Below are 16657 nucleotides of genomic sequence, written 5' to 3'. Positions count from 1 at the left end.
GTACAAATATTAAGATGAAATAAAAGTCGTATTGTAATGGGAAAAAAACGTCTAAATTTTACCAGAATAAACTTGTAATATTATGGGCAAAAATAATGTAATTTTAGTAGCATGGAGTTGAAATATTAAAGAAAAAATGTTATTTTTTTTAAAGTCATAATATTATGAGAAACAAATAAGAAAATAACAAAATAAAGTTGTGATTTTTGGGAAATTATGTTAATAAAAAAAAAAAGAAAAAGTTATCATGTGGGGATAAAGTCCCTCCAACATTTTGTAACAATGTATAAATTCTCAAGAGACAATACTCCTGAAATCAAACTTGTGTATACTTTAGAGTAGTCAGTGTACAGCTTGTATAACAAGTTTCATTTCAATAGTATTGTCCCTTCAGAAGATAAGTGTCAGAAAATACTTGTTGAAATGTGAGGCGTGTATGGTGTTCCCTCCTTTATCACGGGGGACGGGTTCCCAAAATAGCCCGCAATAAGTGAAGTAGCCAACTTCATTTGTTTACCGTTGTTAATGTTGTTGTATGTTTCAAGGCTGTAAAACCCTTCACAATACACTTTCTACACTTTCCTCAGACAGGCAGTAACGTTTTCTCACACTTTAAACACTCGCAAAGTTCAAATTTCCTTTGAATTTTAATGATCAACCCACTAGGTTGGACACAAGAAATGATGAAGTGACTCACGGTATTCCCTCCTCTGATGTGCCTCGTCCTTTTTGTATCCTTGTTAAAACATATTAGCCGGTTAGCTTCTTCTCCTTATGTTGTTTAGCAAGCAGCTCACACAATTAGCGAGTTTGCTAGCAATGGCAAGACGAAGATTGATTGACAATGGTCTACGGCCAATCAGGACGCAGCACACAATGGGCGGATCCTCCTTTAGCTAATAAGGACTGCCGTGGCTCTATATTTAGCCGGCTATTGTCTACTGTGGTTTCCTGATACTGTATGCTCATATAAGCACGTGGAGCTGCACACGTCTTCAACATGAGTATACAACACCCTCTACTGTTAGCAGTAGTAAATACACGAACATACACATAGAACACACAGCAGCACCCATAGATCGCTCTAATACGCCACACGGACGCAGAACACAGTGCGCGTTCATATGCTGTTAAAAAACATATGCTAATCAGCGAAAGGTGAACCGTATACATTTTAGTCACAGCAAAATAGTATATTACCACAGTATGATATAATATATTATTATTATTATTATTATAATATATTATTTAGTCAACTAAAGTGTTTGCATTGACATGAAATAGAAAATAAGAATAACAGTGAAAGGAGAAATGTCCTTAGCTTTGTGAAAATGTGTTCCCCAGAGCAGTTTAGTAAAAGGCCCTGAGGTACAGTGTGACCATGTCATAATTGCAATATGGCCGCCGCCATCATTGTGATGCAAATGTGAGGAAGCCTTGCAGCTTTGAAGAGGGGGAGGGAAGAGGAAGGAGGAGGTTTAGGGTAAAGATGCAATTGAGGGATTTCTTTTGAGAGGCCCAAATGCCAAATGTTCTCTCAGGGCGGCACACAAACCACATTTGTGGCCCCCAGACCCACCCACCCACACCCCCACCACACACACAACAATAGCAGCCAGGACTTTCTCACCAATCCTGCAGCCCAATCCTGACAAGAACCTGCACCAGCAGCCATGACACCCAGGGAAAAGCTTTTTTAGTGGTGGTGATGACGGAGCAGGAAGAGGACCCCCCCCCCTCCCAACCCCACCTCTGTCTAGGTCCTCCGGGTCTATGCAGCCAGTAGACGTTGGCATGTGGCTGGGATTAGGACATTTCACTGTGGATTAAACTCTTTTGGTGCAAGAAGGAAAGAGTCGCACCACCAGAACCACTCTGGACTCAGGTATGTAGAACCCAATTTCATTGTAAGTGTGTGTGTGTGTGTGTGTGTGTGTGTGTGTGTGTGTGTTAGATATTTCTATATAAAATCCACTTTTCAACTAATACATGTACAGTAGAGTTACCATTGAAATTAGCTGGGAAAAATTCATTCAGATTTGTATGTCATCTTTTCCCACACAAACAAATAAAGAAAAAATCTTAAATGAATCAAACATCTACTCCACTTTTTTGTCTTTAACTAAAAGTTTTAAAAATTCATTTTGGGCAAACGTAAATATTTTTAACAGAAATTTATGTGGAAAATCGTTTTTGCATGCTGAAATAAATAGTAAAAGACGCCTAAGATGCATACATGAAATACTGCATGAATGTGTTTTTTTTATATGGCAGTAGATATGCCGCACAAAGAGACATAATAAATGTTTGAAAGTGAAGATATTTGGAGTGTTTGTCTTAATTTTGATATTTAATACTGTTTTAACACCCCCAAAAATAAATGAAAGCCTAAACCTGAACCTAATCTTATCAGGTTACGCAAGGCTGTAATGGCACCACGTGGTGAAATTAATCTTTTACAGGAGAAAGTGAATAAAACCATAAATTCTGTCATTAAAACAATACTTTAACAAATTAAATGATTCAATCAAATTAGTTCATTTAAATAACTCATTTTAATTCATGTCATTTTTGCACGAGAATTGTAAATTTACTGCTAATTGTTTTTCTCCTTTAAATCAATTATAGTGAAAAATAATAATTTTCTTATGATTTGTGCTTAATAAATGTAAAAAAAAAAAAAGTAAATAATTCCATTTTATAAAATAAAAAAATGTAAATAATAAAATAAAAATGTCAACTATCTTACCGAGTGAATGATAGTCGTTGCGAGATGAGATATGGAAGGACGGGTTAATTAAAGCTCATGAAAGAATAAATCAATTATTCGTAATTTTCCGTCAAATCTGCTCTTAAACCTTCCGCTGTAGTTCGGGACTTACTTTTTTTGTCAACTTTACCCCGCCACCGCACCCCCCAATTCGTGTCTGTTCACACTTTGTTGCCATACATGATGCATTCAGGGACCCTTCATGTTCATCTGAGTCAACAAAAGTAGTGATGTGCGGATCGATACTGAAATATAGACACGTCCCATACCAGATCTTTACGCTCTAAATTTGATTGTCAAATCAAAATATCACCACTTTTGATACTTGGGTATCATATGATATCACATAGTGCTTCAGTAGAGTCACAGGTCATGTGTCTGGTTCAAACCTTTGTTTGAATTTGAATCATCAACCTACAGGTCGGATACAAGAAATGATTAAGTCACTCACGCGTATTTCACTCCTGTGCCCGTGGCGAAGATTCATTTACAAGCTAGCAAGCTAGCGATGACACAGGAGACATGGCAGGGCGGCATGAAGGAGATTGATTGACAGTGGTCTACAGCCAATCAGGACGCAGAAGAGAATGGGCGGTGCAGACAGAGGAGAGAGGGAGGAGAGACACTCAAATTCCAACAATGCAATTCTTCTTAAAGGGCCAGGCGCGCCGTTGAACAGCGTTCATTAGCTGTAATTAAAAAAAAGAAGCACAAAAAAAAATTCTGTGAAACAGCGAATCTGCGAAAGTTGAACTGCGATAGAGCGACGGAACACTGTACTTCGGATCGGTATCGCCGATTCCAGCCTGAATTTCACTCAGTATCAGATCGGAAAGGAAATTGATGGTATGGCATGGCTTTTTGTAAGCTAAAAAGAAAGAGCTGTTAGCAGAGGCAACAAGCTGACCATGTGTCCTTTGTGCCTCACTGTTCCACCCAACTTTGCACTGTTGGATCTTAAGGAACTTCTAAGTAAATGCAAAAGAAGAAATGGGAGCGAGATAAAAAAGGTTCTGAGTAAGCAATTTATTACAAACAAGCATTCAAGTGAAATAGGCTGCTCATCAGCTGATCAATAGTTTAAGACCACAGCCTTTAAAAGCCAAAATCTTGGCAAAAATGTGGCTTGAACATGATTTTCTGTCAAGTATTCACACTCATGATCTCTTGGTGGCAAAGGCAAAAAAGCTTTCTCTCTTTGAACGTGGTCGGACTGCTGAGCTGCAAAAGCAAGGCCTCTCACAGCACGCCATTGCTGCTGAGGTTGGGTGCAGTAAGACAGTCTTCTTCAAAGATCCTGAGGGTTACGGAACAAAAAGCTAAGCGGTAGACCCACGAAAATGTCATGACCCTGAGCCGGAAGATCCGATTGGCTGTCCGTCAAGACACAAGGCGATCCTTAGCCCAAATGAAGGTTGTTACTGGTGCCGAGTGCTGTCCAGTAACCATCAGACGGCATCTGTGAGAGAAGGGTTTTCAGAAGAAAAAAACGTCTTCAAAGGCCTCATGTCCTTCAACGCCACAAAATTGCTGGCTTGTAATTTGCACAAGAGCACCAAACATGGGACATTGAAAGGTGGAAAAAAGTTTTATTCTCTGATGAGAAAAAAACGGAACCTTGACATTCCCGATGGCTTCCAACGTTACTGGCATGACAAGGAGATCCCACCTGAGATGTTTTCTACCCAGCACAGTGGAGGGGGGTCCATCATGATATGGGGTGCTTTTTCATTCAGTGGAACACTGGAGCTTCAGGTGGTGCAGGGTCGTCAAACGGCAGGTGGCTATGTGCAGATGTTGCGGCGGGCATCCCTCATGACTGAGGGTCCTCGTCTGTGTGGTAACAGCTGGGTTTTTCAACAGGACAACGCTGCAGTTCACAATGTACACCTGACAAAGGACTTCTTCCAGAGGAAAAACCTCACAGACAGTTGATGCCCTCCATGAAGCCATCGTCAGCACCTGCAGCAACATTCCCACTAGCCTCCTGGAAACACTGGCATCAAGCATGACCAAACCAATTTTTGAAGTGATTAACAAAAATGGCGCACCTACTCATTACTGACTCCTTTTTTTAACATTTTATTTCTATTTTATCAAAAGTATTTGATCAAACGTTTAAGACCATCGCTCAAAAAAATAACAAAAAACTCTCCAAACCAGAACAAAAAATGTTCTCAGTAGGACTCAGTAATGAGAAGCTCCACCGTTCTTGTTAATCACTTCAAAAATTGCTTTGGGCGTGCTTGATGCGAGTGTTTCCAGGAGGCTAGTGGGAACATTGCTCCAAGTGGTGAAGATGGCTTCACGAAGGGCATCAACTGTCTGGAACTGATGGCCATTTTTATAAACTTCCCTTGCCATCCATCCCCAAATGTTCTCTATGGGATTTAAATGAGGGGAACATGCAGGATGGTCCAAAAGAGTGATGTTATTCTCCCTGAAGAAGTCCTTGGTCAAGCCAGCATTGTGAACTGCAGCGTTGTCCTGTTGAAAAACCCAGCTGTTACCACACAGACGAGGACCCTCAGTCATGAGGGATGCCCGCTGCAACATCTGCACGTAAGCAGCCGCCGTTTGACGACCCTGCACCACCTGAAGCTCCAGTGTTCCACTGAATGAAAAAGCACCCCAGACCATGATGGACCCCCCCTCCACTGTGCCGGGTAGAAAACATCTCAGGTGGGATCTCCTTGTCATGCCAGTAACGTTGGAAGCCATCTGGACCGTCAAGGTTACATTTTTTCTCATCAGAGAATAAAACTTTTTTCCACCTTTCAATGTCCCATGTTTGATGCTCCCTGGCAAAGTCTAAACGGGCAGTTTTGTGGTGTTGAAAGAGACGAGGTCTTTGAATTCCTTTTTTGTTTTTTAAACCCTTTTCCCGCAGATGCCGTCTGATGGTTATTGCACTGCAGTCGGCACCAAGGTACTTAATTTGGGTGAAAGACCGCCCTGTGTCTTGATGGCTCAGTGCAGGTGTGATTTTTTTTGGGTCTACCACTTGACTTTTTTGTTCCATAATGCTCAGGATCTTTCAAAAAATGTAGAATGACTGTCTTACTGCACCCAACCTCAGCAGCAATGGCACGCTGGGAGAGGCCTTGCTTATGCAGCTCCACAATCCGACCACGTTCAAAAAGAGAAAGCTTCTTATCTTTAGCCATCAGGAGGGCATGACAGTGTGAATGCCTGACAGAAAATGAACATTTTGAGCAGGTTTTGGCTTTTATAGCCTGTGGTCTTAAACTTTTGATCAGCTGATAAACAACATATTTCAGTTTAATTGTTGTTTTCAATAAATGACTTTTTCAAAATGCTTTTTGTCTCACTCCCCCTTCTTGTTTTTGCATATTGTAGCTCTACTTAAAACCTCATTAAGATCCAAATGTGCAAAATGCAAATTCTAGCAATTTTTCAACTGGTCTTAAGGTTTTGATCAGGAGTGTATATAAACACACATATATATATATATATATATATATACACATACATGCACACACACACACACACACATACCGTGTATATATACTGCAGCATGTATGACCATTGTTCACTTCCTGTAGGTGTCCAAATACTTTTGTGTGTAGGACTTGAGGTGTGGGGATGTCCCAAACTGCAGATCGGGGCCCAAAATGGGTCTCAAATCCATGTTTTAGCCCAGGATTTTCAAAGTAAAATTCTGTTTGGACTAATGCAGCCTTCCCCACCAGGTTCCAGAATGTTCCAGCTGCTCCACGGTCACATCCAGCCAAGCAGGCACCCGAGTCGCAAAACCCGCCTGGTCACCAAAGACGGGCGCTGCAACATCGAGTTCGGCAACATCCACAACCACTTCACCTACCTGGTGGACTTCTGGACCACGTTTGTGGAGATTCGCTGGCGCTTCGTGCTCCTCCTGTTCGTGGCGTCCTTCACCGGGAGCTGGTTCATCTTCAGCCTGCTGTGGTACTGGATCGCCAAGAGCAACGGTGACCTGATGGGACAGACCGGCACGGACGGCCACGTCATGTGCATCGCCAACGTCAACAGCCTGACCACGGCGTTCCTCTACTCGCTGGAGACGCAGACCACCATCGGCTACGGCGGCCGGGCCCTGACGGGGCAGTGCCCCGGCACGGTAGCCGTCATCGTCCTCCAGTCGGTGGTGGGCGTGTTCATCAACAGCTTCATGTGCGGCGTCATCCTGGCCAAGATCTCGCTTCCAAAGCGGCGAGCCAAGACGGTGAGCTTCAGCGACATGGCCGTCATCTGCCTCATGAAAGGGAAGCTCTGCCTCCTGATCCGCGTGGCCAACCTCCGCAAGACTCTCCTCATCAGCAGCCAGATCTACGGCAAGCTGCTGAGGACCACCACTACGCCCGACGGCGAAACCTTCATCCTGGACCAGCTGGACATCAACTTCACGGTGGACGCCGGTAAGGACAACCTGTTCTTCGTTTGTCCGTTGACCCTCTACCACATCATCAACCGCTCCAGCCCCTTCTACGAGCTGTCGGCCGACACGCTCCCCCAGCAGGACTTTGAGCTGGTGGTCTTCCTGGACGGCATCGCCGAGTCCACCAGCTCCTCCTGCCAGGTGCGGACCTCCTACATCCCGCAGGAGATTCAGTGGGGGCACAACTTCCTGCCCATCATCTCACGCACCAAGACGGGCAAGTACAGCGTGGACTTCTCCAACTTCTCCAAAAGCGTGCGGGTGGGCACGCCGCACTGTGCCCAGTGCTTCGAGGGCAACCGGAACCACCAGCACATGAAGGACAGTCAGAAGAACCAGCAGAAGATGGGCATCGACAACTTAGGCTTCCACGTCATTGACATTCACAACGCCGTGGACGTCACCAAGATGTAAGGTGCTCTTAAAGGACGTCCTCCAAAGCAGAACCTCCGCAGTCCAACGTGGTCCAACGCCGTCCTTCGCTAGAAGTCATCTGTTCCTGGGTCAAACTGGACAGCCTAGGGCTGACTTTTTCTTCTTGCACGAAGGTGTCACACACAGCACTATAAAAAAAACCCATTGTAACTCATACAAGCGTAAAAAGAAGCTAAGCACCATTCAAAATAATGCAAAATTACTCTGCATGAGTGATGTTAGGAGATGTGACGTTAGATGACATGACCTTTCACACTGCATGGAGACCGAGCCAACATGCCATGGCTGAGATTAAGTGGGGGAAAAAAGAGGTTCTCCTCTCATTCCGTGTGGAAGTGGTACGTTTTTGGCTTCTTTGTCCTTCTTCCCCACTCCTTTCGAAGCACTTTCTTAAGTTGAGAATGAGTCAATTAGAGAGACGAGTTAGCTCGGTAGCTTGCTATGCTAGCGGCGGCCGTCTCTTATGTCCCTGCAGAGATCCCATAGCCTTTGCAATGTGATGTAAACAAAGAATAGGAGTGTACAAGTGACTAAAGGGGTGTTATTTCATGTCTACAGGGCTCTAATACTGTTAAAAATCGTATTTAGAAAGTCACAAACAGGTTTAACCACTAAACGATTCTGTTTATTAATATTGAATCCGCTCCATCGCGGTTCAAACATCTCCCTCACTCTATCGTAGGTTTTCAAAAATGTATTCATTCATAAATGGTAGCTGTTATTAGCCAAAAAATGCGTATTTAAGCCAGTGTTACGTATTCCAGGCCTAAATGAAGCATGACAATGTTCTAAATGAACTACAAGACATTGATGACCTGTAGTCTACGCTGGCCACTAGGTGTCACTAGTAACACACCAGACTTGATCGCCAACTACAGGCTTTTATTATTTTATCATCATTTATCCCAACAGGCGCAATAATAACAACAGTAATAATAATCATCATAAAAATAACAGGGGCTACTGTTGTGGCCGTACAGCAACTAAAATGCAACCCTGAATCATCTACGTCACTTCCTGTCCGCATGTCTGGGAGACATTTATTGAAACACACGCAAGCACGAGTCTTATTTAGGTCTTAAATGGCTTATTTCCCCTGCTTCCATCTACTATATTGGGTAATAGGAGTGTAAAGGTGACCATAGGGGTGTTAGTTCATGTCTAGAGGGCTCTAATAATGGTACAAATAGAAAATCAAAATAAAAAATAGAAAGTCATAAACAGGTTTTCTGTGCTCAAACTACAAAAATATTCCGTTTATTACCACTGAATCCTGCTTCACCAAAATTCACTTATCGTGGTCTTGTTTGGACTACAAGTGGAAAAAGAAGTTCATCACTGCTGAATTTCAAATCATGCCCATCTCAACTTTTCTTCTCGCATGAAAACGTCACGCATCGCGCTATTTAAAAAAAATTTAAGTGTAAAAAGAAGCCAATCGCTATTTAAAAAAAACAACTAAATTGTGGCGCTAACTGATGCAAAATTTGTATTACTATTATTAAAAACGATGCTTATTTACATGTTTGAATAGTTCCTGTTGTTGACGTACGGTTGCGTCAGCCATGTTGTCCTGAGCAGCCAGGACGGGGACGTACATCAATTAAGCGCCCCTGAAATAAAAATGTCCATGATAAATTTAGCCACAAGGACGGATTACTACTTATTACTTTTTGTATGTAATAATCGTGAGTGGCACTTTAAGAAAACACAAGTCATACAAGTGTAAAAAGAAGTTAACCACTCACTATAAAGCAAAAAAAAACAACCAAATTGTAGCCTTAACTCGCCAAACCGCTAATAAAAGTCTTCTTAAAAATGCACTGTTTTCCATTCTTTCCATTGCTCCTACTTCCTCACGACATGCGTCGCATTTAAAAATAAAAATAAATATATTCACCACTGTTGTACAAGCGTAAAAAGAAGTTAACATTATTAAAATTAAAAACTTTAAAAGCCTAAACTGCAGCCGTAGCTGATGCTAACTTACTATTATTAGTAGCAGTCCTAAAAATACAGCTCATTTTCATCCTTTCATTATTACTCCAATTATTGTTGCATTATGGATGCTGCAGCCATATTGTACTGAGCAGCCAGGACAGGGACGTGCAAGTGGGAACGGAAGACAAATCCAAAATGTCCGTTTTAGCTTCGATGGCCGAGGAGGATTAGGAGGTTTTGTTTTAATTCACAGCTGTCAAAAAAGTGTGAAAAGAAGCCACCCACCTAAAAACATTTATTAATGACAATTATTTAAAAAATAATAAACATTTCATGATTTGTTATCATTACACTTGCCTCAGCCATATTGTGCTGAGCTGCCAGGACATGGATGAGATGCCTGTACAGCTTTTTGTTTTGTTTTGTGCTGGTTCTATGGTTATCTTCATACTTTTCCTCTTGGAAAACCGGAGTGTCTGTGGTGGTATCCCAAAAAACATCCAACAAAGAAAAATGTTTCTTTTCAAAAAGCAAATTCCTGATGGTTGGACTTTAGAGGAGCTGGGATAGGCTCCAGCATACGACCCTAGTGAGGATGAGCGGCATAAGAAATGGATGGACGGGTGGACTTCGGAGGTTCTGCTGCACTGTGAAGGACGTGAAGGATTCTGAGCCAAGAGTGCATCGAAATGAAAAAATGGGGTTCAAGAAGTGTGTGGCACAGTAGGTAGTACTTGAGGAGATTAAGTCCTAAGCCTGTTTTAATGGAAAAACTACACAGTAGGGGAGGTTAAGAAAATCAAATAATAACGTCATCATGGCCTTTTAGCACTTTGTCATTAAACACTTAAGTCATCCTGACAGATCAGCTAGGAACACCGCTGCTAAATGCAACCGTTGTGGAGTAAAGTTACGCAATAAAAACATCTATTTCCACAATAACGTCTCGAGGTCGGTGTTCTTTTCTGTTGTTTTATGAAGATTGCTTTGATTTTTGGTCAACAAAGCGGATACAGTACTAGATAGAGAATACAAGTGGCCACTAGAGGGCATCGTAACACGGCTAAGCACGATAGAGAGGCGCGTGTGGACGGCTGTCCACTAGAGGGCGCCACAGCTCTGCTTTGCCTTGACATGACCAGCACACGTCAATAATTTAAGAGAGCCGCTCAGACAGAAAAAATGACGTCTCCAATGTCTTTAAATGTTAGCTGGCTAACTCATTTGCATAAAATTGACACGCAGGATTGGCAGTGAAATATGTCAAATGGCCGAGCCTTAAAAAATATATATAATAAAATGCAGGGGGGGCCTAAACTTTTTAAAATGAAAAGAGGGGGCCACTTTGATATTTTCTATAGCAACACGTGCTACAAAATGAGATATATTTGAAGAAAAACGACATCTGAGCTTTGCCATATACTGTAGGTGAAAAAGCGTATTGTTAGAAGAAACTGTTCTTTGGATTCACCCCCCCACCCCCCCTTTTTTTTGCTGTTTTAAAAATTATGTTATTCTCATAAAATTACAACTTTTTTCTCTTAATATTTTTACTATTTTTCTATTTTTGCTGTTTACAAAAAAAAAAGTTTTGTTCGTAAATCCTACTTTTAGATTGTGCGGCGGACCAATGAAAAGCTGCCCTGGGCCACAAATGGCCCCTGACCTGCACTCTGGACACGACTGCTATCTATCTATCCATCTATCTATATCTATATATCTATATGAGGTACATGCTGCTGTTTTAAAGGGCCAACTGCAAAAAGCTCATTCATAAAGATCTTCCATATGACACGAGCGCTCTGCAGTTTTTAAGACATACGGTGGAGAAAAAATACCAGTCAAAGATCCTCTATATGTGTGCACACTTATACACGTATACTGCATATACTTGAACTATACATGCACACCTACATAGATACCTGCACACATATACATATACACACCCACAGTACATACGTACCTCCCCACATTACTCACTGGTTTATCCAGGGTGGTATCATCTTGTTGGTTTTATTACAGTGACGGTGATGTCGGCAATAAGACTACCAGCAGTTATTCATTTATTATTTATTTCTGGACAAGGTTCCAGCAGGTTCCACAAAATATCAGACTGATCCAGATAATGGAATAATTACGCATATTTGCATTTTTTTTGTTGTTAAATAATTACACATTTTTGTGATGCAAAATATGAAATAGGGGACCTGCAACAAACACCATGACATATCGCCAAGGCACTGTGGAATCTGGAGCGTGCCAACAGATTGGTTGTATCTTCAAAAGCTATGGAGTTCAATCCAGAAGAAAACCGCCATTACGGAAAATGTGATTTTTGTGAATAACTACTGAACTAATATTGACATCTTAAAAATCCCAATGCTAATGTTATGTTTTCATGGTCAATGAATGTAAATACGTAGATACAATAAATGTAGTACTAACATTTATGGTGTGAATCACAATACGGGGGTGAACTACGGCGCATTGCGAAGGTCTGCACTCTGAGTGCTTTTTAGTTTCCATCACGGTCCTGATGACCGTTTTAGACATTTGCTGACGTAGTCCTGTTTGTTTCTATTGCTTTATTATCACCTCCGCCAAGCGCAGAGCAACACGCCTTCCAGTGCTGAGCTGCAAAAAGCTGACATGTGTTCAAAATAATAGCAGCCGGGGATTGGCCCGGCCCCCTCCACGACATTCATTTTGTTGGTTTACTTGTGTGTTTGGGGTCATTGTCTTGTTGAAACCCCCATTTCAAGGGCACGTCCTCTTGAGGCAACATGACCTCTTCAAATATTTGGACACATGCAAACCGATCCACGATCCCCGGTATGCGATAAACATGCCCGACACCGTCGTAGGAGAAACATGATGCTTGCACCACCGTGCTTCACTGTGTACTGTGGCTTGAATTCAGAGTTTGGGGGTCGTCTCACAAACTGCCTGCGGCCCTTGGACCCTAAAAGAACAATTTTACTCTCATCAGTCCGCAAAATGTTCCTCCTTTTCTCAGTTGATGTGTTCTTTGGCAAATTGTAACCTCTTCTGCGCATGCTTTTTTTATTTGCGGGGGATTCTTGTAAATAGATCAGCTTCACACAAACGTCTTTACCTGTCACAGTACTTCCAGGTAAGCCCACACTGGAGCTGATGATCATTGGCTGAGCCTTTGCCATTCTGCTTGTTTTTCGATCCGCTTTGATGGTCGTCTTCCGTTTTTTGCCACGTATCTGGTTTTGCTCTCCATTTTTAGCCATTAGAGATCATTTTAGCCCAACAGCCTATCATTTCTTGCACCTCTTTATAAGCCCCCCCGATGTTCTTCTGAACAATGTCTCGAACGACCCATTTTCCTCAGGCTGTCGAAGAGAAACGCATGTTCAACAGGTGCTGGCTTCAATCCTCAGGGGCCACCTGATTCACACCCTTTTTTCCACATTGATGACCTCACTGATTGACTGCCACACTGCTATTATTTGGAACGCACCCCTTTCTACCAATTGCCCAGCCTTAAGAGTGTGTATCGTGAATGCTGCGTCTTGTTGGGCTTGTGACAATCTCCTGCACCTGCTGGTAACGTGGTTGCCATGTAGCATTTAAAAACATACCTGTACTACAACCCTGGATTCACGTGGTTGCTATTATTTTGAACACTACTGTTTAAATGTTTGCACACCAACAAAACGCAGAGCAGCATACCATGTCTTGTCTGCACTCGGCACGATAAAACAAAGGAAAAAAAAAAAGAGTCACGTGCGTCAGAGTAGCAAATGTGCTTTATTGACAACTCCATGAGAGGCGAATGGGAATGAAGTCACTGTAAACATGTTGTGTAAGGTCACTTGGATGTCGGGGAGGAAATAGCCAAGACCTTCACACAACCAAGAAGTCCAATTCCGTCGTGTTGCGTACAGTAAAGTACCGTAGCGTACTTTCCTGTACCGCGGAGGCCAGCATGCACAGGAACTTACCCAGCAGCCTTCATTTATGCAGCTTGAATTAACGGACGGAACATTAGGTACACGCGTGCACATCTTGAGCCAACACAAATGCACATAAGTCAAAACAGAAAACAAAAAGAAATGTCTTCACGTTGGCCATTTTCAAAAGGGGACAACAATGGCGTCTGCTGAAGTTGTTTTTCTTTCCTTTCAATGTTGACTCAACGTGGATCATAATGATCCCAAGCAACAACCTTGCCCGTCTCAGCTCCGATGACACGCGATAAAAATCACACGGGCCACAGCGGCGGGTAGCGGTTCTCGTTTGCCCTCTGAAAGGTCATTTTGGACCAGCGGTGTGCTGCAAAGTTTGCGGGAACAGTTCGGAGACGACTCTCTCGGGTGAGTCGGTTGTAACTCCCTGCGTCCCAATACTTTTGTGTGCATGTCTATGTTAAAAGAAGGCGGCTGGGGAAGAATCCCGGATAGACGAGACGGGACAGGATGGACAAAAACCCCACATTTGAACCAATGAGCACTTCGAGTGTTTATGTGGTCTACTTCTATGAAGACGTTTGTTCTGAGCCTCAGTGGACGTCAAACATGACAAAAAGAACACAATAAGTCATTCTTTAACAATCACACTGCTTCAACAACAACACAAATGACCCGACGGGAGTGTATTTCTTTCCTGAGTGGACACACGAGTGCACCTCCAACCAAACAGTGCTCCGCTGCACCACCATCATGTGCACATTTACGCCAATTTTACCACTTTTGTTTGTTTTTGTCTCCACCTCGTCCTGCGTACGCACCACTGGAGAACTACTCTAATTCACAGGTGGTACCCGAGCCGCAACAGAGGCGGGACGGCATGTGAGGTAAAAGTGGAAAAGGCGCGACAGGGTCGGGAAGGTAAACATCCGCCACTCATTCCACCCGCCAATGTTGTGTTGCACGCCATCGTACGATTTCATTGGGCAACACGGCACATTCCGGACTTTTCTGTAACAGCATTTTCAAACAAAGCCAAAAATTGGGAATACTGCATTTTACTCACATAACAAAATAACCTTTTGTATTTACTCAACTGCAGAGAGTAGCAGGAGTACTCCGGCTTCTTCCCACATTCCAAAAGCATGCATGTTGGGTTAGGTGGGGACTCCACAGGTATGAATGTGAGTGTGAACGGTTGTTTGTGCGACCAGTCCAGGTTGTTCCCCGCCTCTCGCCCGAAGTCAGCTGGGATAGGCTCCAGCAAACCCACCACGACCCGAGAGAGGATAAGCGGCATAGAAGATGGATGGACACAAGTGATCCTCGTGGGACCAGCTGTTATTTGAAAAAAATCGGATTATTTGAGGAGTCACGTTTGTCTGTGGAAGTGTAGCACGGCGTCTATCGGAGGAAATACGGCATTTCATTATCTGATTTTGACGTGTTTGTCCCAATCCTTAAACCTCCAGCAGGTTGCGTCTTCCTACAGCAATATGAAACAATATTTGCTTTGCGCAGCACACTGGGAAACGCTGAGACGCATTTAGGGCATATTTCAGGCCATGACTACTATAAAATATCACTTAAAATACAAAAACAGTGATTATTCAGGACTGAGAAAAAGTACTACTAGAGTACACATTTGCGTCCTGTCCCTTGCCTAAGCTGGCACATGTTCAACACAGGAAGTCAAGCTAGAAAGTGAGTAAATGAGACACGGAGGACGGGTAGGATTACGTCTTCTGACTCCTTGTTGATGTTGAACTGTGCAAGTGTAAACCTGTGATGTGCTTGAAGATAAACTAAATGCGGTTACGTAAAGAGCGAGGAAGCGAGCTCGACGTGGTTAAAAGATGCAGTTAAAGACAGCTGATTGGTGGAAGTGGGCACCCACCTCTGGAAAGGCATTTTTCAAGTAGTTTGTCAAAGGAAACCTTCACTCCCAATGACTTGAAAAAGCAGGAAAAAACCCCCAAAACATCACACTGAGTAGCGGAATAATTGGAGAATTATTATAATCCCAAAAGCTGCCGGAGCGCCTCTAACCAGTCTGACTTCCTCCCATGGAGACTGAAATCCTCCACTCTGAAGGGTGAAGGGGGGGGGGGGAAGGAATGGGAACGTCTGCCTTGAAAAGAGATGCGCTTCTTCCTTTAGCATCTTTGAAGGCGGCCATTGAAAATAGGATTTACAGGAATAAATATTTTTAAAAATGAAAGAGGCTGAAAGACTTTCAGTAGATCATCACGTGTGCGACAATAAATAAGACATCTTTTGTCTTTTGCACCGCAGTCACCTGACGGAACGCCATTTCCGCCGCTGTTCCTCTTTTGGGATATAAAAGCAGGTTGCATGTCGTCTATGTGCTGGCAGCTTCCTGTGTGGACGGAGACGAACGGCACCCCCGTGTATCCTGGGATCCGAGACCTTCCAAAGCAGCTTTTTGTCTCCCCGTCCTATCGGAATGGCGGTTCGGGTTGTTGAGGGTTGGGCCTGTAGAGCTGCTGCAAACGCACGGGCCGTCCGTTAGCTGGCCAGCCGCCCGGCAGCTGCCCGATGACCCTGAGGCCGACCGGCTGTCCGTGCCCCGACAGCGGGGGGGCGCCACCAGGGCTGAAGATGTGCCCCTGGTGGGGCTCTGGCGGTGGGGGAGTCCTGTTTTGGTGGTTCGGCGTAGACACGGGATAATGCGGGAGGAGGATGGCCGGCGTGAGTCCGTAGCGCACCTGGAACACCCGGAGAGGTCCCTGCGCTATGAAGCCGTTGGGGCGCGGAGGATCCGGGAGGAGCCGCTCGGAGGGGACTTCCCCTCCCGTCTCCCTCTTCTCCTCACCGCCTTTACCCGTTTGCCTCTTGGAGCGGCTCATCTCCTGCATCTTCTCCGCTTGTGCTCGCCGGATATGATAAGTCCTCCTGGAGCTCTGGAAGGAGTCCAAGAACTCATCCAGGCTTACGTTCCCCTCCATGAACTTGTCCAGCAGCTCCTGTGAAGCAAGCCAGACAAAATAAACCCACATCAGCACACAAAGATGCACACACAAAGGGGGGGAGGGGAGGGCTCCCTTCAAACAAAATCCTCTGCAGAGAATTTAATAAGCGCCGGGATGTTTACATGTGAACTTTGGCCCGGTT

At 43.7% G+C, this 16657-nt stretch overlaps 2 protein-coding genes across 3 annotated transcripts in view; one reads left to right on the top strand and one right to left on the bottom strand.

Annotated features, from left to right (window-relative positions):
- The first annotated feature begins 175 nt into the window (after positions 1-175).
- On the top strand, positions 176-10541 carry LOC129169525 (ATP-sensitive inward rectifier potassium channel 1-like). The gene is made up of 2 exons (XM_054756031.1): positions 176-1885; positions 6484-10541. The coding sequence occupies exon 2, from the start codon at positions 6492-6494 to the stop codon at positions 7620-7622; it is 1131 nt and encodes a 376-aa protein (XP_054612006.1). The 5' UTR covers positions 176-1885; positions 6484-6491; the 3' UTR covers positions 7623-10541.
- Positions 10542-13345: 2804 nt separating this feature from the next.
- The window catches only part of vps37d (VPS37D subunit of ESCRT-I), a 39934-nt gene continuing 36622 nt past the window's right edge, over positions 13346-16657 (bottom strand). For both annotated transcript variants that reach the window (XM_054756032.1, XM_054756033.1), the window contains exon 4: positions 13346-16509. In XM_054756032.1, coding sequence (XP_054612007.1) covers positions 15982-16509 — 528 coding nt within the window. In that variant the 3' untranslated portion in view covers positions 13346-15981. The remainder of the gene's footprint in view (positions 16510-16657) is intronic.

Source organism: Dunckerocampus dactyliophorus, chromosome 16, assembly GCF_027744805.1.
Source record: "Dunckerocampus dactyliophorus isolate RoL2022-P2 chromosome 16, RoL_Ddac_1.1, whole genome shotgun sequence".
Lineage (NCBI taxonomy): Eukaryota > Metazoa > Chordata > Actinopteri > Syngnathiformes > Syngnathidae > Dunckerocampus > Dunckerocampus dactyliophorus.
The sequence above is the reverse complement of the archived record's forward strand: the minus strand, read 5'-3'. Positions and strand labels throughout refer to the sequence as shown.